The 15,412-nt window shown below is 56.7% G+C and overlaps 1 protein-coding gene across 1 annotated transcript in view; it reads left to right on the top strand.

Annotated features, from left to right (window-relative positions):
* The window catches only part of GFAP (glial fibrillary acidic protein), a 28,747-nt gene extending 16,718 nt beyond the window's left edge, over positions 1-12,029 (top strand). Inside the window, exons 7-9 of the mRNA XM_073326252.2 lie at positions 398-441; positions 2,326-2,411; positions 8,381-12,029. Coding sequence (XP_073182353.1) covers positions 398-441; positions 2,326-2,411; positions 8,381-8,416 — 166 coding nt within the window. The 3' untranslated portion in view covers positions 8,417-12,029. The remainder of the gene's footprint in view (positions 1-397; positions 442-2,325; positions 2,412-8,380) is intronic.
* The last annotated feature ends 3,383 nt before the right edge of the window (positions 12,030-15,412 follow it).

Below are 15,412 nucleotides of genomic sequence, written 5' to 3' on the forward strand. Positions count from 1 at the left end.
GTCCCCCTGCAACCCATTGACCTCAACAGCATCATTGCAAGCAGAAGTGTCTAGACAGCCAGACGCTGAGGGTATATGGCTGGGTTAGGTACGTGGTGGGAATGGGCCAGTTGTCATCTAGGGCTGCCGATTTTGGTTGGATGGATTCCTAGAGGTTTCATCACAGGACATAATATTTAATTAAAGATTAATCTTTAATTCCTGGACACTCCTGGAGGGTTGGCAACCCTATAGTCACCTGGCTGTTCTCGAGCTCCCTGATGAGCTGGACCTGTCACGTGGGTTTCCCAGCAAAGGCCTCCCTTCTCCCAGTCACTCAGAGGCAGCCTTGCCTGGGAAGTGCCTCTTGTGTGGCCCGTCTCACACCTGTGCTTCTCCGATTGCCTTGTTTCTGCAGGATCACGATCCCCGTGCAGACCTTCTCCAACCTGCAGATCCGAGGTCAGGACGCTGCGCGCCCCAAGGGAGGAGGGATGGGATGGGTGGTCATGGCTACATCGCGCCTTCACGTCTGGGTGTGGAATCACTTTCCCATGGTACTGCCCCCGCCACGTGCAGGCTCTGACTCTTGGCCAGGACTGGAGGAAGGGCTGGGTAATGTGATAGCAGCTAGAGGCACTAAGATGGGGGCCATCAAATCTCATGCTTCAGGGCATACGCTGAGCACTGTGGGGAACGTCTCCATAATGCACAGAGTTGTGCAATTGGCCAGCTGCATTGTGGGTTTTTCCCCATCTTCCTCTGACGCATCAGGGCTGGTTCAGTGGACCGGGAGCCAGGAGACCTGGCTCTGCTCCTCTCACTAACCTGCTACGTGAGCGTGGGCGACCTTCCCCACTGTGTGCCAAACAGGGATAACCAGAGCCTGGGGATTTCAGTGGCCTGTAAAGTCTGAGTATTGTCACTGGCAGGTTCCCAGGCTTGGGGCCCCACTGGTCTGATCTGGGCCCACTCATCCAGCACATTGATGCTCCCTGTCTCCAGCCAGGCCAGACTCCAGGAGGTACAGGTGAAGGGAAGCCTGCGCCGTGGCCTCCTTTGGGACCCAGCCCGGTGACATGGGGACCCTGTAACAGGTGCAGGAGCCCTGAGAGTGTCCCTGAAGCCACTTCTCTCTGCAGTCTGCTCTGCTGTGCCGGGGGACCCTGCAATGTGGGATGGGGGAGCCCCAGGGAACCCAGAGCTTCGGGGTGTGTTGGGGGGCAGGAGGAGGTGCAGATTCGGAGCAGCGGTGCCTCACTCCGGGCCATGTACCTTTCCAAGTAGGAATTCAGACAGGGCAGACCCATGGTGACTCTCCCACTCAGTGGTGGATTAATGATTTTGCCAGCCCTAGGCCCTGAAATAATTGCCCCATATGAACTTGTTTTAGTTTTTTTACAAATTCATTTGAACCCACCGGCAGCTCCCCACGGCGCCCCCCAGCTCACCTCCGCTCCGCCTCCTCCCCTGAGCGCACCGCTGCTCCGCTTCTCCCCCCTCTCCCTCCCGGTGCTCTGGCGCGGCAAGCCTGGGAAGGAGGGAAACGCAGCGCGCCCGGGGGAGGAGGCAGGGCTGGGGATTTGGGGAAGGGGTTGCTATGGGGGCAGGGAAGGGGTGGAGTTGGGGTGGGGTCGGGGCCGGGGGGGCACGAGCACCCACCGGTGCTGGATAAAGTTGATGCCTGTGGCTATTATAAATTTGCCACCCCTGCAAATTTGCCGCCGTAGGCTTAGGCCTTGTCGGCCTAGGCGATAATACGCGGCTGCTCCCATCCCGGGGCAGTCCCCACAGAGAGGGGGCTAGGGTGCAGCCCACGAACTCCACCGATCCATCTGAACAAACAGTATCATGTCAGGGGCAGCCCAGCCAGGGGCATGCCAGGGGACAGCCCCAGATAGTCCACAGGGTACCAGAGGTGATGGAACAATGTGTATAGTGGGGCGCTGAGAGCCATTGAACCAAACTGTAAACCCTGGATATGATGGAAACCACTTTAAGCCAGGGGGTGCTGCAGCACCCCTTGTTCCAGCACCTATGCAGGGTACTGCGTGGGCTTGTAGGTCCACTTGCTGTGTGGGCCGCTCCGCTCCCGGTCTGAGTCAGGGAGGGGAGCACAGAGCCCTTTGCTAACAGATCTTGGAGCCCTGTGAATGTGGAAGGGCTGTTAGCTGTCGCGGGGACAGGTTTCATGGCTCCTGTGCCATGTGCAGGGAATCTCAGCTCAGGCCCAGAGCTAGCCCGACCTGGCAGCCTGTGTGGCCCTAGGTGCTTCGTTCTGCCTTGTTCTGCTTGGTTGGGCTTTCTCAGAGTGGAGACAACGACCACACGTGCTCTTCTCCACAGAAACCAGCCTGGATACCAAGTCAGTGTCTGAGGCTCACCTGAAGAGGAACATCGTGGTCAAAACTGTGGAGACCAGAGATGCAGAGGTAGGAGATGGTCTCCCCTGCCCCTGCCCCACCATCCATCCCCACCCCTCCCCTGCCTGCTGGAGACCACCTGACCTTGCCATGCTGCAGTTCCCTGTTGTCTGGGGCTTCCAAGTAATGGGCCTTGAATGGGCCTGGTCCTGGGGGGTGATGGGCATGTGCCTCACTTGCTGAGCTGTACAGCTGTAACGGCCTAGCAGGGGCAGCATTCTCCTGGGGAGAAGCAGGGGGGTTGTTCTCTTGGTGGATCTCACCATTAGTCGACTGCCTGCCGAGTCAGTGACCCCCCTTGTGTGTTTGGTGAGGTGTGCAGCAAGGCTGGGGTGTATGGCAGGCCAGGCGCTGGGGAAGGACGTACTGCTGTGCGGGAATGCTGGGCAAGACAATTCAGTGGAACCGGTTCTGTTGGACAATGCGGTGTCATCGAAATCAGGCCTTGTCTACACTACAGGGGAGGTGTACACGCTGCAAAGCGACTTTTGGCGGCAAAACTCTGCTGTTTTGCTGACCAAATAAAACCACCTCAAGGAGAGGCACAAAGCGTCAGGGTCGACACTGCTGTTTGCTTTGTCGACAGAACGGGGTTCCGCCAGTATCCCACAATGCCCGCCGTGGCCGCGCTGCTCACTGTTTGAGGCAGGCATGCGCCCTCCCCTTTCAAAGCTCCGGGACGTGTCTGACAGCTGAGCCTGCTGCTCCCTTTGGGGAACCAAGAGCAAATCATTAGCTGGAAGGCTCCTGCTCTGCCCTGCCCTAGGAACACAGGGGCAGGCAGACTGCTGCGGCGGGGAGCACGGGGTGGGCGGGGGACAGGGGACAGCCATGCTGCCTTGACATTCCTCAGCAGGGAGAGCTCACAGAGCTGCTCAGGATGCTGCTCCCAGCTGTGGGAGAACTCGGAGGGAACCGTAGGCAGGCAGGCAGAGCGGGCTGCTTCGGGAGAGACTGCTGTGCCGAGCAGAGAGGGAGCTGATGTGGGGGGTGTCCCCTTCCCCCTTCTCAGGATAGGCTGGTCAGCCTGCTGTCTTCCCACCCCAGACCCACCCCGTCCTCTCTCTCCCCCGCCACACGTCCGCTGAAAAGCGGCTGACAATTGGATGGGATTAAGAAACCTGCATCATGTGATATTGTATCTGCCCCAATAGGCACTGCAAACCCTTCCCAAAGCACCCTGCGGCCAGTTGCATTGTGGGATAGCTACCACCGGCACTGTGTCGATACAAGAGCTGCTAGCATGGATGCACTCTGCCGGCACAAGGAGCTAGTGTGACATGCAACAGCGGTTTTAATTCAAGCAGCATAACTTTTGCCAACAAAACTTCGTAGTGTAGACGAGGCCTCAGTGTCAATTCTGGTGCCATTTTTGACAGAAGAAAGTTGAAATGAATGTTTTGGCTTTCTCGTTTCTTTTCAACTAGATCGATAATGTGGCGTTTTGATAACACTGAAGCGTTTGGATATGGTAAAGCCATTTCATTCTGATGTGTTTCGAGGCATTTCACTTGGACTTGTGTGTTATGTTAAAACATTGATTTAATGTTATATTATGTTCACTAGTCACTATTTATTGTAATTAATATTTAATGTAATATCAAAGTCTAAACAAAATGAATCAGAACTATTGAGTAAGAACAACATGTTTTCGCCTTATCAAAGGGCCATGTTTTAACATTATCAGAATGCAATGACTTGATGGTCCCAAAATGCCCTGTGTTTTGGAGTTTGTGCGGCACAGGAAATGTCGGCTCTTTGTTCTGACTCTGAACTCATTAGTCTCTGAAAATCAGAATTTCCAGCTAAATAGAAATTCTGATTTCCAGCCGTTTCCACTGTGTGGTTACGGCACCACATGGGACTCTGGAGATCTTGGCTCAAGTCCCACCTCCGCCCCAGACTGTGTGATGCTGGGCAAGGCTTTTAATGAATCTGAGCCTCCGTTCCCCATCTGTAACTTGGGGTGAATGATCCTTCCCTTCTCCCACCCTTCGTCTGTCCTCTGTCCTTAGACTGTTTGTAGTGCTGGTGTAGCCAGGTCAGTCCCAAGATATGAGAAAGACAAGGTGGGGAAGGGAATATCTTTTATTGGTCCAACTTCTGTTGGGGAGAGAGACAAGCTTTCGGGCCACACGGAGCTCTTCTTCAGGTCTGGGAAAGGTACTTTGAGCATCCCAGCTAAACACGAATGGGGATGGCTTGTTAAGCAGAAGCGTTAAGGTATGTTGGAGGCAGTGGCTTGAAATGAAGCAGGCAGTTCTAGGTTAGATTATTATGCATAAAGGGGTTGAAGTGGGTAATTAAGGATAGCAGGCAGTGTGGTGTTACAAATTGATGAGCCTGGGAACTTAAATTCATAACTCTGCTAGACACCAAAAAACATGGACTTAACATGGACACTTTATGGCTCATTACAACAATTCATAACACACCACACTGCCTGCTACCTTTACTTGCTCACTGTCTGGAGCAGCTCACAACCATGCATGCCAGCCTCAGGGCAGACTGTCAAAAAGCAGGACAGAGACCCCAATCAGGTGGTATGTTCCATAATTAGATTTCACCAACCCAGTAATGAGAGTGACCTCCTAAAGCACTATAACAGGCTGACCGTGGACTCAGACAGTCCCCTTGGGCATTCCAGTCTGTCTTGCCACCCAGGCAAGCTGGACAATGCAATAGATGGTCACATTACACCAAAAATCACAGCAATATTCAGGCTATTCCCAGTCCCAAAGGACCAGTCACTTACCCCAGGTCAATTGTATTCAGATCTCAAACCAGAGACAACTCCTGTAGCCAATCCTGGCTAAATATGTATTAACTAAGAAATGAGAATTATTTACAAGGTTAAAACACAAACATACACACACAAATGAGTTCCAGTCTTTGATTTAATATAAGCCTCCACAGTAAGCGGCTCTCTATGTCTTTTGGGGCTGACCCATGCCAAACAGCATGGGGATCTCTTGCTCATGCTTAGGAATCTTTGCCCTTCTGCGACCAGACATAAAAAGCAACCCAGTTTCTCCTTTGTATCCCTTTCACCCCAGATGCCAAGCTGGTGGGATGAGTTCATGCGCAGGCCTCCCCTTCCTGGAGGGAGTGAGGAGTGCAGCCAGAGAAGTGTCTGGCCTTTGATGCTGCACAAAGCCTCATTTGCCTCCAATGGGCCCCCTAGTGTGCAGGACAGTTACTTCCCCTTAATTCATTCTTTTTCCTGTTACACAATCACAGAGGTTTGCGGTGCAAACACTCGATATCGCTTTGTACCAGGGGATGCAGCTATTATAAGCAGGATTCATACATGCAGCATCCTACAAGCATTCCATGAAGTCTAAACAGGAAACACATCCTTATAACACTGAACCCTGTTTTAACTCTATGTTGACCCACAGCCGAGCCAGACTGGTTTCCAGCTCTGCATTTGTCAGTGTTCAGTGAGGCCCTGGGCCTTGGCATGAGCTGGCACCTGTCTTGCCAGCGTCACACCTACTTCAAACCCTTTATGCATAACAATCTAACCCACAACTGCCCATGTAACCCCAACAGACCCCACTCGTCGGGATCGAACCAGGGACCTCTGAATCTTCGTGCATGAGCCTCTACTGCAGGGGTTCTCAAACTGGGAGTCATGAGGTTATTACGTGGGGGGTCGCGAGCTGTCAGCCTCCACCCCAAACCCCACTTCACCTCCAGCATTTATAACAGTGTTAAATATTTTTAAAGTGTTTTTAATTCATAAAGTGGGGGGGGGGGTCGCACCCGGAGGCTTGCTGTGTAAAAGAAGTCACCAGTACAAAAGTTTGAGAACCACTGCTCGCTGCGTGAGCTAAAAGCTCCCATGGCCCTTTATCTAAGGCTGTAGCAGGCTCATTAATCTCTCTCTAACTGCCACTAGATGGGACAGAACACCACACCCAAGAGGTGTGTGTGTTACACCCACTTCATTTCAAGTGACACCCTCCAACTCCAGGTACCCCTTCTGCTTAACAATCCAGCCCAATTTGCATTTGGCTTCCTGCCCCACACTGGAGAAGAGCTCCGTGTCACTCAAAAGCTTGTCCCTTCCCCCCGGCAGAAGCTGGTCCAGTAAAAGATATCCCCTCCCCTCTGGTCTCTCTTGTTTAGACTGTAAACCTTGGGGCAGGGGCTGTCTCTCCTGGAGTATTCACACCCTGGGAACAAAGGGGAGAGGGGCTGAAAAGACAAACTTTTGGTGGGGTTATACTAGAGGATCAGGCAAAACTCAACACAGCCTCTGCAGGGCATTTTAACAATGGTGGCACCTTAAAGACTAACAGCTTTATTTGGGCATAAGCTTTCGTGGGTAAAAACCCCACTTCTCCTCGCTGTGTTTGCGGATACAGACTGAGAGGGCTACTCCTCTGATACAGGGCATTTTAGATCACCCCGGGGAAGCAAGAGACAGTTTGATCAGGTCACACATAAAAACTGCCGTGCCACCACAGAGCAAAGAATGCACCACTCTGCGCTCCGCTTTGACACAGCTCTGGGGGTGGCTCACGCTCTGGAGGAGGCAGGGGAGGGAACTGGGAGCCAGGCATGTGGAGTCCTGGCCTGGCCAGTCGACTCTGCTGGCCCGTGATGAGGGGGAGGTTCCCCACATGCGCCATGCACCTGCCAGGAGAGACAGCCCTCCCGTGAAGGCTCTTTCGCTGCCGTTACAAGGAGTCCCCTCTGCTGGGCGGAGCACTGGACTGCTCCTGGCTTGTGCTCACTGGCTCCAGCTGGCAGCATGTGGCTTTCCCCACTGATGTCCGTGACTTTGAATGTTGGCTCTCGGAGGTCCCAGGCTGGGCCATGACCCTTCCTGACACCTGGCACGGAGGGGCAAAGCTGGCATGTTAGTGACCCAGCCCCAGGGTGTGAGCAGCCCACATGCTCCCTCGGTGCCTTGGCACACTGAGGAGCTGCAAGTCCCAGCAAGCTGTGTCAGCCCGCAGGAGCACTGGGGTGGGGAGCAGCAGGCTGGCTCAGTAGAAACACACTGGGTCAGGTGCAGGCAGCTGCAGTGGGCACGGTAACACCCTTTCCAAGCCTCTGGCATCCCAGGGACTCCAGCCAAGCACTTTGCTAACCTGGGTGGACTGAGCCCTGCCAGGGGGGTCACTAGCATTATCCGCACAGCTAGACTGGGGTGCCAGCTTCCAGTGACCGTGCGGGGAAAAGAACCCAGGGGTCCGGACTCCTCTGTGCTAACAGAGACTGGCTGCCTCTCTCCTGCTCCGTGCCAGGAGACCTTGGGGCAGAGAGAGTACGTCCGGGGGGCGCCTGCTGGGGGTGTGAACTGTCTCTGGTTACAGTGAGCCCACTCTACCCTGTAGGACACAGGCACATTCCAGCTTGCCAGATAACTGCCCCACACAGGCCCCCCAGAGCCGGTGTCTTGGAGCCCTACAATGCCACACCCGGCAGCCTGGGGCTGCGCTTTGCTTCCCAGACACTCAGCGAGCCTCACTGCAGGACAGGAGGAATTTTCAAGCCCCACAGGCCAGACCCACCCTTGGTCTGTGGCGTAGCAGGTGCAGATGGACCATGGGGCTGGTGGAAGGACCCCACCGAGGGAGTTCACCAGCACAGGGGCCTCTCGACCAGCTTTGCACTGCCCACACAGTAGCTCTGGGGGCAGGCCAGGGAGACAGGGAGTGACCCTAGAGCAGGCGGTGCTGTGCACAGCGATTCTGCACAGCCACTAGCCCCCGGGTGCCATGGCGGGGCCGGGTTCAGGGAGCCCCGAGGTGTACGTGCTAACCCGCCGCCCCACCCACGTGCAGCCCTGGTTCCTCACAGGGACAAATCCCCGACAGGAGAGTGGGGCTTGCTAGGGACTTGCCTCCTGGCCTCCCAGGGGTTGGGGGCCCCTCGGCTGGCTCCAAGCCAAGGAAATCCCGCCAGTGGAGGGGGGCAGTGACTGGCCATGATGGTAACATTTGCCCTCTGTCTGCCCACAGGTGACCAAGGAATCCACCCAGGAGCACAAGGACTAAGGCGGGTGGAGCGCGAGGGTCGGCTAGCCTGTAGCTGTAGATCTCTAGCAGCGTAGATCCTGCCTGACACTCAGCCCCTCTGATGTGGAACCAGGAGGGCTCAGCTGCTGCGAGGGACCCACATGGAGGGAGCGTGTTTCGCTTGCCGGAGAGTGGCGCTAACGAGCCTAACCGAGGAGCTAGAGTAACCAGCGCCCCTTAGAACCGCTGCACACTGTTCCGAGCCCCGTCTCTCCCTCCCTCCCGCTGCCCCTGCCCAGTCTCCCATCTGCCTTGGTCCGCGGCAGTCGCACCCCTCTGGGAGACGCCTGCTGAGCTGCTCCAGAGCCTGGTGGTGTTTGAGGCCCTGCTGAGGCTGCCAGAGCTCACCTAGGGATAGGGCTGTGCTGGGCCCACCCAGAAACCCATGAACGCCGGCTCCCTTGGGGGGCTCTGTAGGAGGCCGTCTGCGCAGGGAAGGCAAAGCAATGGAAGGCCCAGCTCATGCCCACAGAAAGGGCCAAATCCCTGGCCCAGCGGCTGCAGAGTTTCCACGGCCTGCTGGAGCCAAGGGGTGGGATTTGGCTGCACCCCACCACCTGCCCCAGATCTCAAAGCCCCAAGGATGGCTGAGGCCCTGACCCTGGCTCAGGCCCAGGCACCCCCAGGAGAGGTAGGAGGGGCCCTGAGTGTGAGTCTGCCCAGGGTTAATGCTGACAGCGCCCATGATCTGGCCCAGGGAGACCCCCATGGAGTTGCAAGGGGGGGTGATGCTGTGGAGAGCAGCTCTCCTTCAGCACAGCCCCTCACGCCCCCCCACCAGCTTCTTGGAGATCAGGCTGAAAGACTTCCAGGGCGGGAGATGCTGCTGCCCTCCCTGTGATGGGCTTGGGCCCAAAGGAGCAGGGTTTCTGCTTCCTGGCCCCTGCAATGGGATGGTGCAGCAGCACCTGCCGCCCAGTGCACCAGCGGTGGGCCTGGGGGAGGCAAAGGCACTAGGCAGCCGCGCTGCACCGAAGGCCCTGGCCGGCCCAGGAGCTGCGGCTGGGCTAATGTGGAGGAGAGCTGATTGGAACTGGAGGCAAGAGCCCTGGACACGGGGGGGCTGGGCTGGCTGATGTCCCCCCTTTGTGCTGAGGGCTTGGAACGGATGTTTCCTGCTCACTGAGCACCAGGCAGATTAGCCAGAGGAGCTGAGGGGACGGGAGGGACAGAGCCTCACAGGGAAACAGCTCCCTGCTGCTGGCAGGAGGCCACGAAGCCTCTTCAGGCTGCACAGAGGACATCAGACCCATCATGAGGGGAGGGCTGCGGGCCGCAGCCTCCTGGCAGCTTCGTGGTTTAATCCAGGCCTGTTCCCAGACCCCGGGCTGGCCAGCTGCGAGGGGCGTGAGCGGCGGGGCCCTGCTGAGCAGTGAGGCGCAGGTTTGCCCTGCTTGGTGATGGCGGTGTCCAGCCCTCGCTGTCACGGCCCCTCCAAGCGGCACTGCAGAGCCAGGGAGCTGGTGAGCTGACTGTGCCTTGCTTGGCTACAGCCTGGGCCAAGACCAGCCAGGTCAGGGGCTCAGGGGCTCGGGACTGGGTCAGGCGCTCCCTGCCATTGGCTCCCCTGGGAGCAGAGCAGGCCGCTAGCTCCCCCATCTGTGTGTGTGTGGGGGGGGTATTTTCCTCGCTCCCAGACAGGCTGAGGGAAGCTCACTGGTGTTTGGGAGGGGGCAGAGCCATTACAGAGCAGGCCCTACGGCAGGAGGGGCTGGCAGCATGAGTTAAAGCCCAGGAGGGTCCCTGCGCCCTCCCAGTGCGAAGGGTTTGTTAGCGGGGCCCCTTGTCTCCCAGTTTCCTACGGGGTTGCTCTGAAACGCTCACTCTGTGGAGCAGTGCCAGCAGAGGGTGCCTGGCTCAGGGAGGTACCGCTCTGGCTCGGGAGGGTGGCAGAATCTGGCTCTATGTCGAACTCTCTCTATGGATTGTTCTCCGTGTGTCCTGAACTGTTGGACAGTGGTGTGTGCCGGTGAACAGCTGCCACCTTCTGCCCCAGAGGTGGCTGCATTGCAGCCGGGGTGAATACAGTGCAGGGATGTGACTATGGGTGTAGAGCCAGCAAGGTGGCTGATCTCAACCAGCCAGTGCTTCTTCCCCCAGTTGGACATTTCTAATGCATGTGAAAATGGAGAGGGTGGAGAGAAAGGGACTGGAGGGTGAGAGAGGAGCCGGATGGGGCCGGCCTGTCTGGGAGCCCCATTGTGTGTTCAGGGGCAGGAGATGCTCCTAGTGACCATAGCCGCGTTGGGGAGGAAGGAGGCTCCATTGTCACTCCAGCCCCAGCTGCGCTGCAGCCCCCTATGGGCCATGCTCTGCCTGTGATCTGCATGCCAACACGCCCCCAGTGCCTGCCACCCTGCAGCCTCACACGGAGATGGGCAGCGGGAGAGGGGGGGCGGCAGCAGGCCCAGAGTTTACATATTCTGTGTCCCATAGGAGCCCAGTCAGCTGGGACTGCCTGGCAAAGACCCTGCCAGCCATCACACGTGGGCAGCGAATCCTGCGAGCGCACCCGTGTGTGGGGTGGAAAGGTCAGCCCTGCTCCACTGCCCTGAACCTGCGGGCCTCCGCTATACACGGAGCCAAGCCAATGTGAGCCAGCCACCCCGCAGGGCAGGACGGTCATAACTCATCAGAATGACCTCCCCAGTGCTCAGCCTGCTAGACTGGGCCTGCCCGCTCCTGACCCAGGGCTGCCGTATCTAGCTGCATCCCGGTGCTAGGAGCCCTCCGCCCCATTTCCCTTGTGCATGGTTGGTTGAGGAGCGAAGATCTAATGGCCGCTAGCTCCACTGCTCGCAGGCTCTGAGTGCAGGTTATCACCATGAATCCACGCAACCTTGCAGCTCCCCAGAGGCAGGGGCGTATTATCATCCCGTACGTGCAGCTGTGCCAGCTTAGGCAGAGAGAGGTGTGACGTGCCCAAGCTCACCCAGCAAGGCGGTGGCAGAGCCAGCGTAGCCCCTGGCTACCCTAGCTCCCACGCCTGTGCCCTACCCACTAGACAACACTCTCCTTGTAGAGTCTCCACAAGAGCATTGAGGGGATGGTGGCACTGACGTGGCCCTGCAAGGCACCTGCAGCAGCTGTGCTGGGCCCTGGAGTGACTCTCCCAGCTGGGTGCCAACCTGTTCAGAAGAGATCAGAGATTCTGGGCAGCTCAGGTTTTGGGGATCTGGGGGATTTTCAGAGGTGGGTGCCCAGCATTTCTTGAAACCAGAACCCTTCAAAGTGTCTCCACATGGGCCCCCAGAATGGAGCCCTGCCCCAACTCATTCGTCATTTATGGAGCAGGGACCTTTGGCCTCAGAACCTCTGTTTCCAGAGCCCAGACCCTAATCCAGCCGCAGGGAGGGCCAGGGTCAAACCAGAGACAGAGTCCCCAGAGCTGCAGGAATTGCCTGCCCTGGGCTGTTCCTGGAAGGCTGGGGGTGTGTGGGGGGCCTAGGTAGGAGGTGGCCTGAGGCGCGCCAGGGAGCAGGTGTGTTGTGTGTCGTTTGCATAGAACCCTCGCTCTGCGCTCTGCATTGCGTGGGGCTACTGAATTCATATGCTAATAGCAGCAGCCTGAGTCGAGAAATAAAGCTAAAGCAAGCACTGCTTTTGTGCTGGTTGGATAAATCTCCCTGCGCCGCACCAGGGGAGGCTGCGTTCAGCGCTCAGAAAAATGAGCAGTTGGTTGTATCTGCAAGAAACTAGAGTGGGCAGCTCCTGGGCAAGCTTAGCTCTACCAGTCCCAGCTGGCATCCCCCCAACCCTCTGCTCCACCAGTGCCCCTCACACCCAGCCTGGAGGCCCCCTGCTATTCCAGGCCTGCGGTCCCACCCAGCTTTTGCCAAAGCAGCTCAATCCTGACCTGAAACTTGCCCTATGGCAGGTCCAGCTCCCAGCCCCAGTGTCTTTGCTGAGCGTCTCCATGGGGAGCTCAGCACTCCCTGCTACAGTCCTCCCATGACAGTTCTGCCAATGCACTTCAGCCCCATCCGTAACACTCCAGATGTTCTACTTCTGAGCTGCCAACACCCAGCCATGCTGTGGTGCCATGGGGCTTGTGAGAGGAACTCAGACGCAGAAGGGGAAATAGGCAGCGGATACCAATTGGCTCCAAGATAATATGGCAACTTTCCCAAATGGCAGGACAGGCACACGAGTGCTGTAGGTGTGACCCTCGTGTGGAATACAGCAGCCAGGCAGCATTATCTGGACAGAGCAGGGAAGAGATCCCGTCATGCCTCAGGAGAGAGGAAGAAGGATTGAACCTGGGTACTTTAGCAGCAAAAGCACAGGCTTGAGCTGCAGGGAGGAGCTGGGACAAAGCCAATTTTCAGCATATTGCCCCAGTGTCCCAGGCCTAGAAAAGGGAGTGAGCAGGGAGGTGGTAACATCTGCAGCTGACACCAAGTTCCCTTGACTTGAGAAAAAGGTCAGGAAAGTCAGAGGCACCCAACCAATCAGGGTGAACTGGTAACACAATGGCAAATGAAACTCAGTGTTGTCGATTGCAAGGAAAAGCCCATTGGAAGGAATAATCCGACCTACTGATGCCCATTGTTCAGGTTCCAAATTAATCGCAGTCCCTCAGGAAAGAGCCACGTGCTCAAAGTGCAGGGAGTAGGCAGAAAAGCAAACAAGGACCCAGATCACTGACTGGTGTGAACCGACACACACCACAGGTGGGACTGGTATGAACCGACACACACCACAGGTGGGACTGGTATGAACCGACACACACCACAGCTGGGACTGGTGTGAACCGACACACACCACAGCTGGGACTGGTGTGAACCGACACACACCATGGGTGGGACTGGCGTGAACCGACACACACCATGGGTGGGACTGGTGTGAACCGATCCACACCACTGGTGGGACTGGTGTGAACTGACACATACCCTCGGAGGGTTTGGTGTGAAAAGACACACACGCCAGTGAGACTGGTGTGAACCAACACACACCCTGGAGGGTCTGGCAGACAGTGTTAAGATGCACAGACAGGTATGGTAAGTAGCACTGCAAATCTTCTAATACTTTTATATAGATCAGTGGTTCACCCTCACCTGGACTAATGTGTCCAGTGTCGGTAACCCTGTCTCAGAAAGGACATAGCAGCACAAGTGAGGTTCAGAGACAGGTGACAAAAGAGAGCAGAGGCCTAGAGCGATTTCTATATGAGGAGAGTTTGAAAAGACCAGTCCTCTTTAATTTAGGGAACATGACAGTGAGATCCAAACTAAGGTAAACCAACTGCTTCTCTCGACCTTGTCTCAGGGGACATCCAGAGAAACTCAAAGGCAGCTCCTTGAGAGGTTGTTTTTCACACAATATGGTTTAGCTTGTGGAACTCATTGCCACAGCCTGCCACTGAGACAGGAGCTTGGTGGAATGTCAATGGCTAATGCGTGAGACCATCCACAGTTACATGAGAGAGGCAAAAAAGTGTATGTAAAACCTCCTGCTTCAGAGAATTAACCAACCACTGACAGGGCTACGCAGACACTTCCCTTAAGGCCCGGTTATTCCACTATTGTCCAGTAGGGGATTCTTGCACCTTCCTCTGAAGCAGCTGGTGCTGACCATGGCTGGAGACTGGGCCAGCTGGATGACTGGACTCTTTGCCTGAACTGGCATGATACCCCATGTGGCCAGTCTCCTACAGACACAAGCATCTTTCTCCACTAGGCACAGTTTGCAACACCCGGTGCTGCAGTGCTCAAGGCATTTGACACATTCCAGTGTAGCACCCCAGTACCTACGCACTGGTTACCCTGGCCTTGCCAAACTCCGGGCAGGCTCCCAAAGAGAAGTGGGTGGAGGGAGTTAGCACCCAGGGGAGAGCAATCGGGCACTGACAAGGCTGGCAGCTGGAAGAGAGGCACCACAGATGGCAGGGCCTGCAGTGCCCTCTGTGCCCCGGGATCCTCTCCAGAGAGCGCTCTCATCCCCGTCAATTAATTTTATTTTATAATTCATTAGCTCTATGGCAGCAGCACCCCTAGAGGCCCCAGCTAAGGTCAGGGGGCTGTCCTGCTGGGTGCTGCACAGACACATGAGAGACAGGCCCTGCCCCAAAGACCTGGGGCGTAACGTGACACGCTGGTGCACGTGGGTTACAGGGCCTGGCGCACAGCCTGAGCTTGGCACAGTATTTAGGCAGGTTTAGCAGCTCAGCCAGCATCACCACACTAACACCTGCCTTACCCCTTACAAAGGAAAAGGGGAGCGAGATGGACAGCGCCCCCATCTGGCCTAGGGCCTCAGGATTTAAAGGGCTGCTGCTGGAAGGTGGCAGCTGCTGCTCCTGTGGACAAGGCACCCTGACCTTACCAGGGCCTTGGCTGGTTTGGTTAAAACTTCGGCTTTAACTCCACCAGCTGCCTTGGGTTAAAGTCCCACTGCTGGTCTCCGTGTGCTAATCCACCCTTTCAGTCCTCATCTAGATGCAGCCTGGAGGGCAGCAGCGGTGACCCTCATGCTGTGCTCTGACAGCGAACAACCCTGAGCTGGGCAGATGGTCAGAGCGCAGGCCCCTCGCCCAGGCACTGGCCATCTCCCACGAGCAGCGTCACCAGCCCTTGCAACTTCTTCACCACCACGTGGGTTTGCTGCCAATGCCAGCCCTGCGTGGGGGAAACCCCCTCTGATTGGCTGTCTTCCCCACTGCCCTGCCTACTGGGGAAGAACAGCCAATCATGGGTGCTGCAGGAAACTGGCAGCACTCTACCCCCTTCCCTCAGGAGCCAAGAACCCAGTTCTGACAGGAAGGGAGGGAAAAGGAGCAGAGAGTCAGCAGCTCAGGGCAGCCCTGCTCCCTCCGTTCACCTCCTCCTGTGAGCAATGGGGACAGGACGGGACCTCTGCCCCATTGCCCTTCCCTCAGCAGGACACACCTGGGAAGGGGGCTGAAGAGCCCCTGGAGTCACACACACCAAGCCTGGAATGGGCAGAGGGGACCCTACTGCAGCCCCCCCAAGCATG

Source organism: Lepidochelys kempii, chromosome 27 (assembly GCF_965140285.1).
Source record: "Lepidochelys kempii isolate rLepKem1 chromosome 27, rLepKem1.hap1, whole genome shotgun sequence".
NCBI classification, from domain to species: Eukaryota; Metazoa; Chordata; order Testudines; family Cheloniidae; genus Lepidochelys; species Lepidochelys kempii.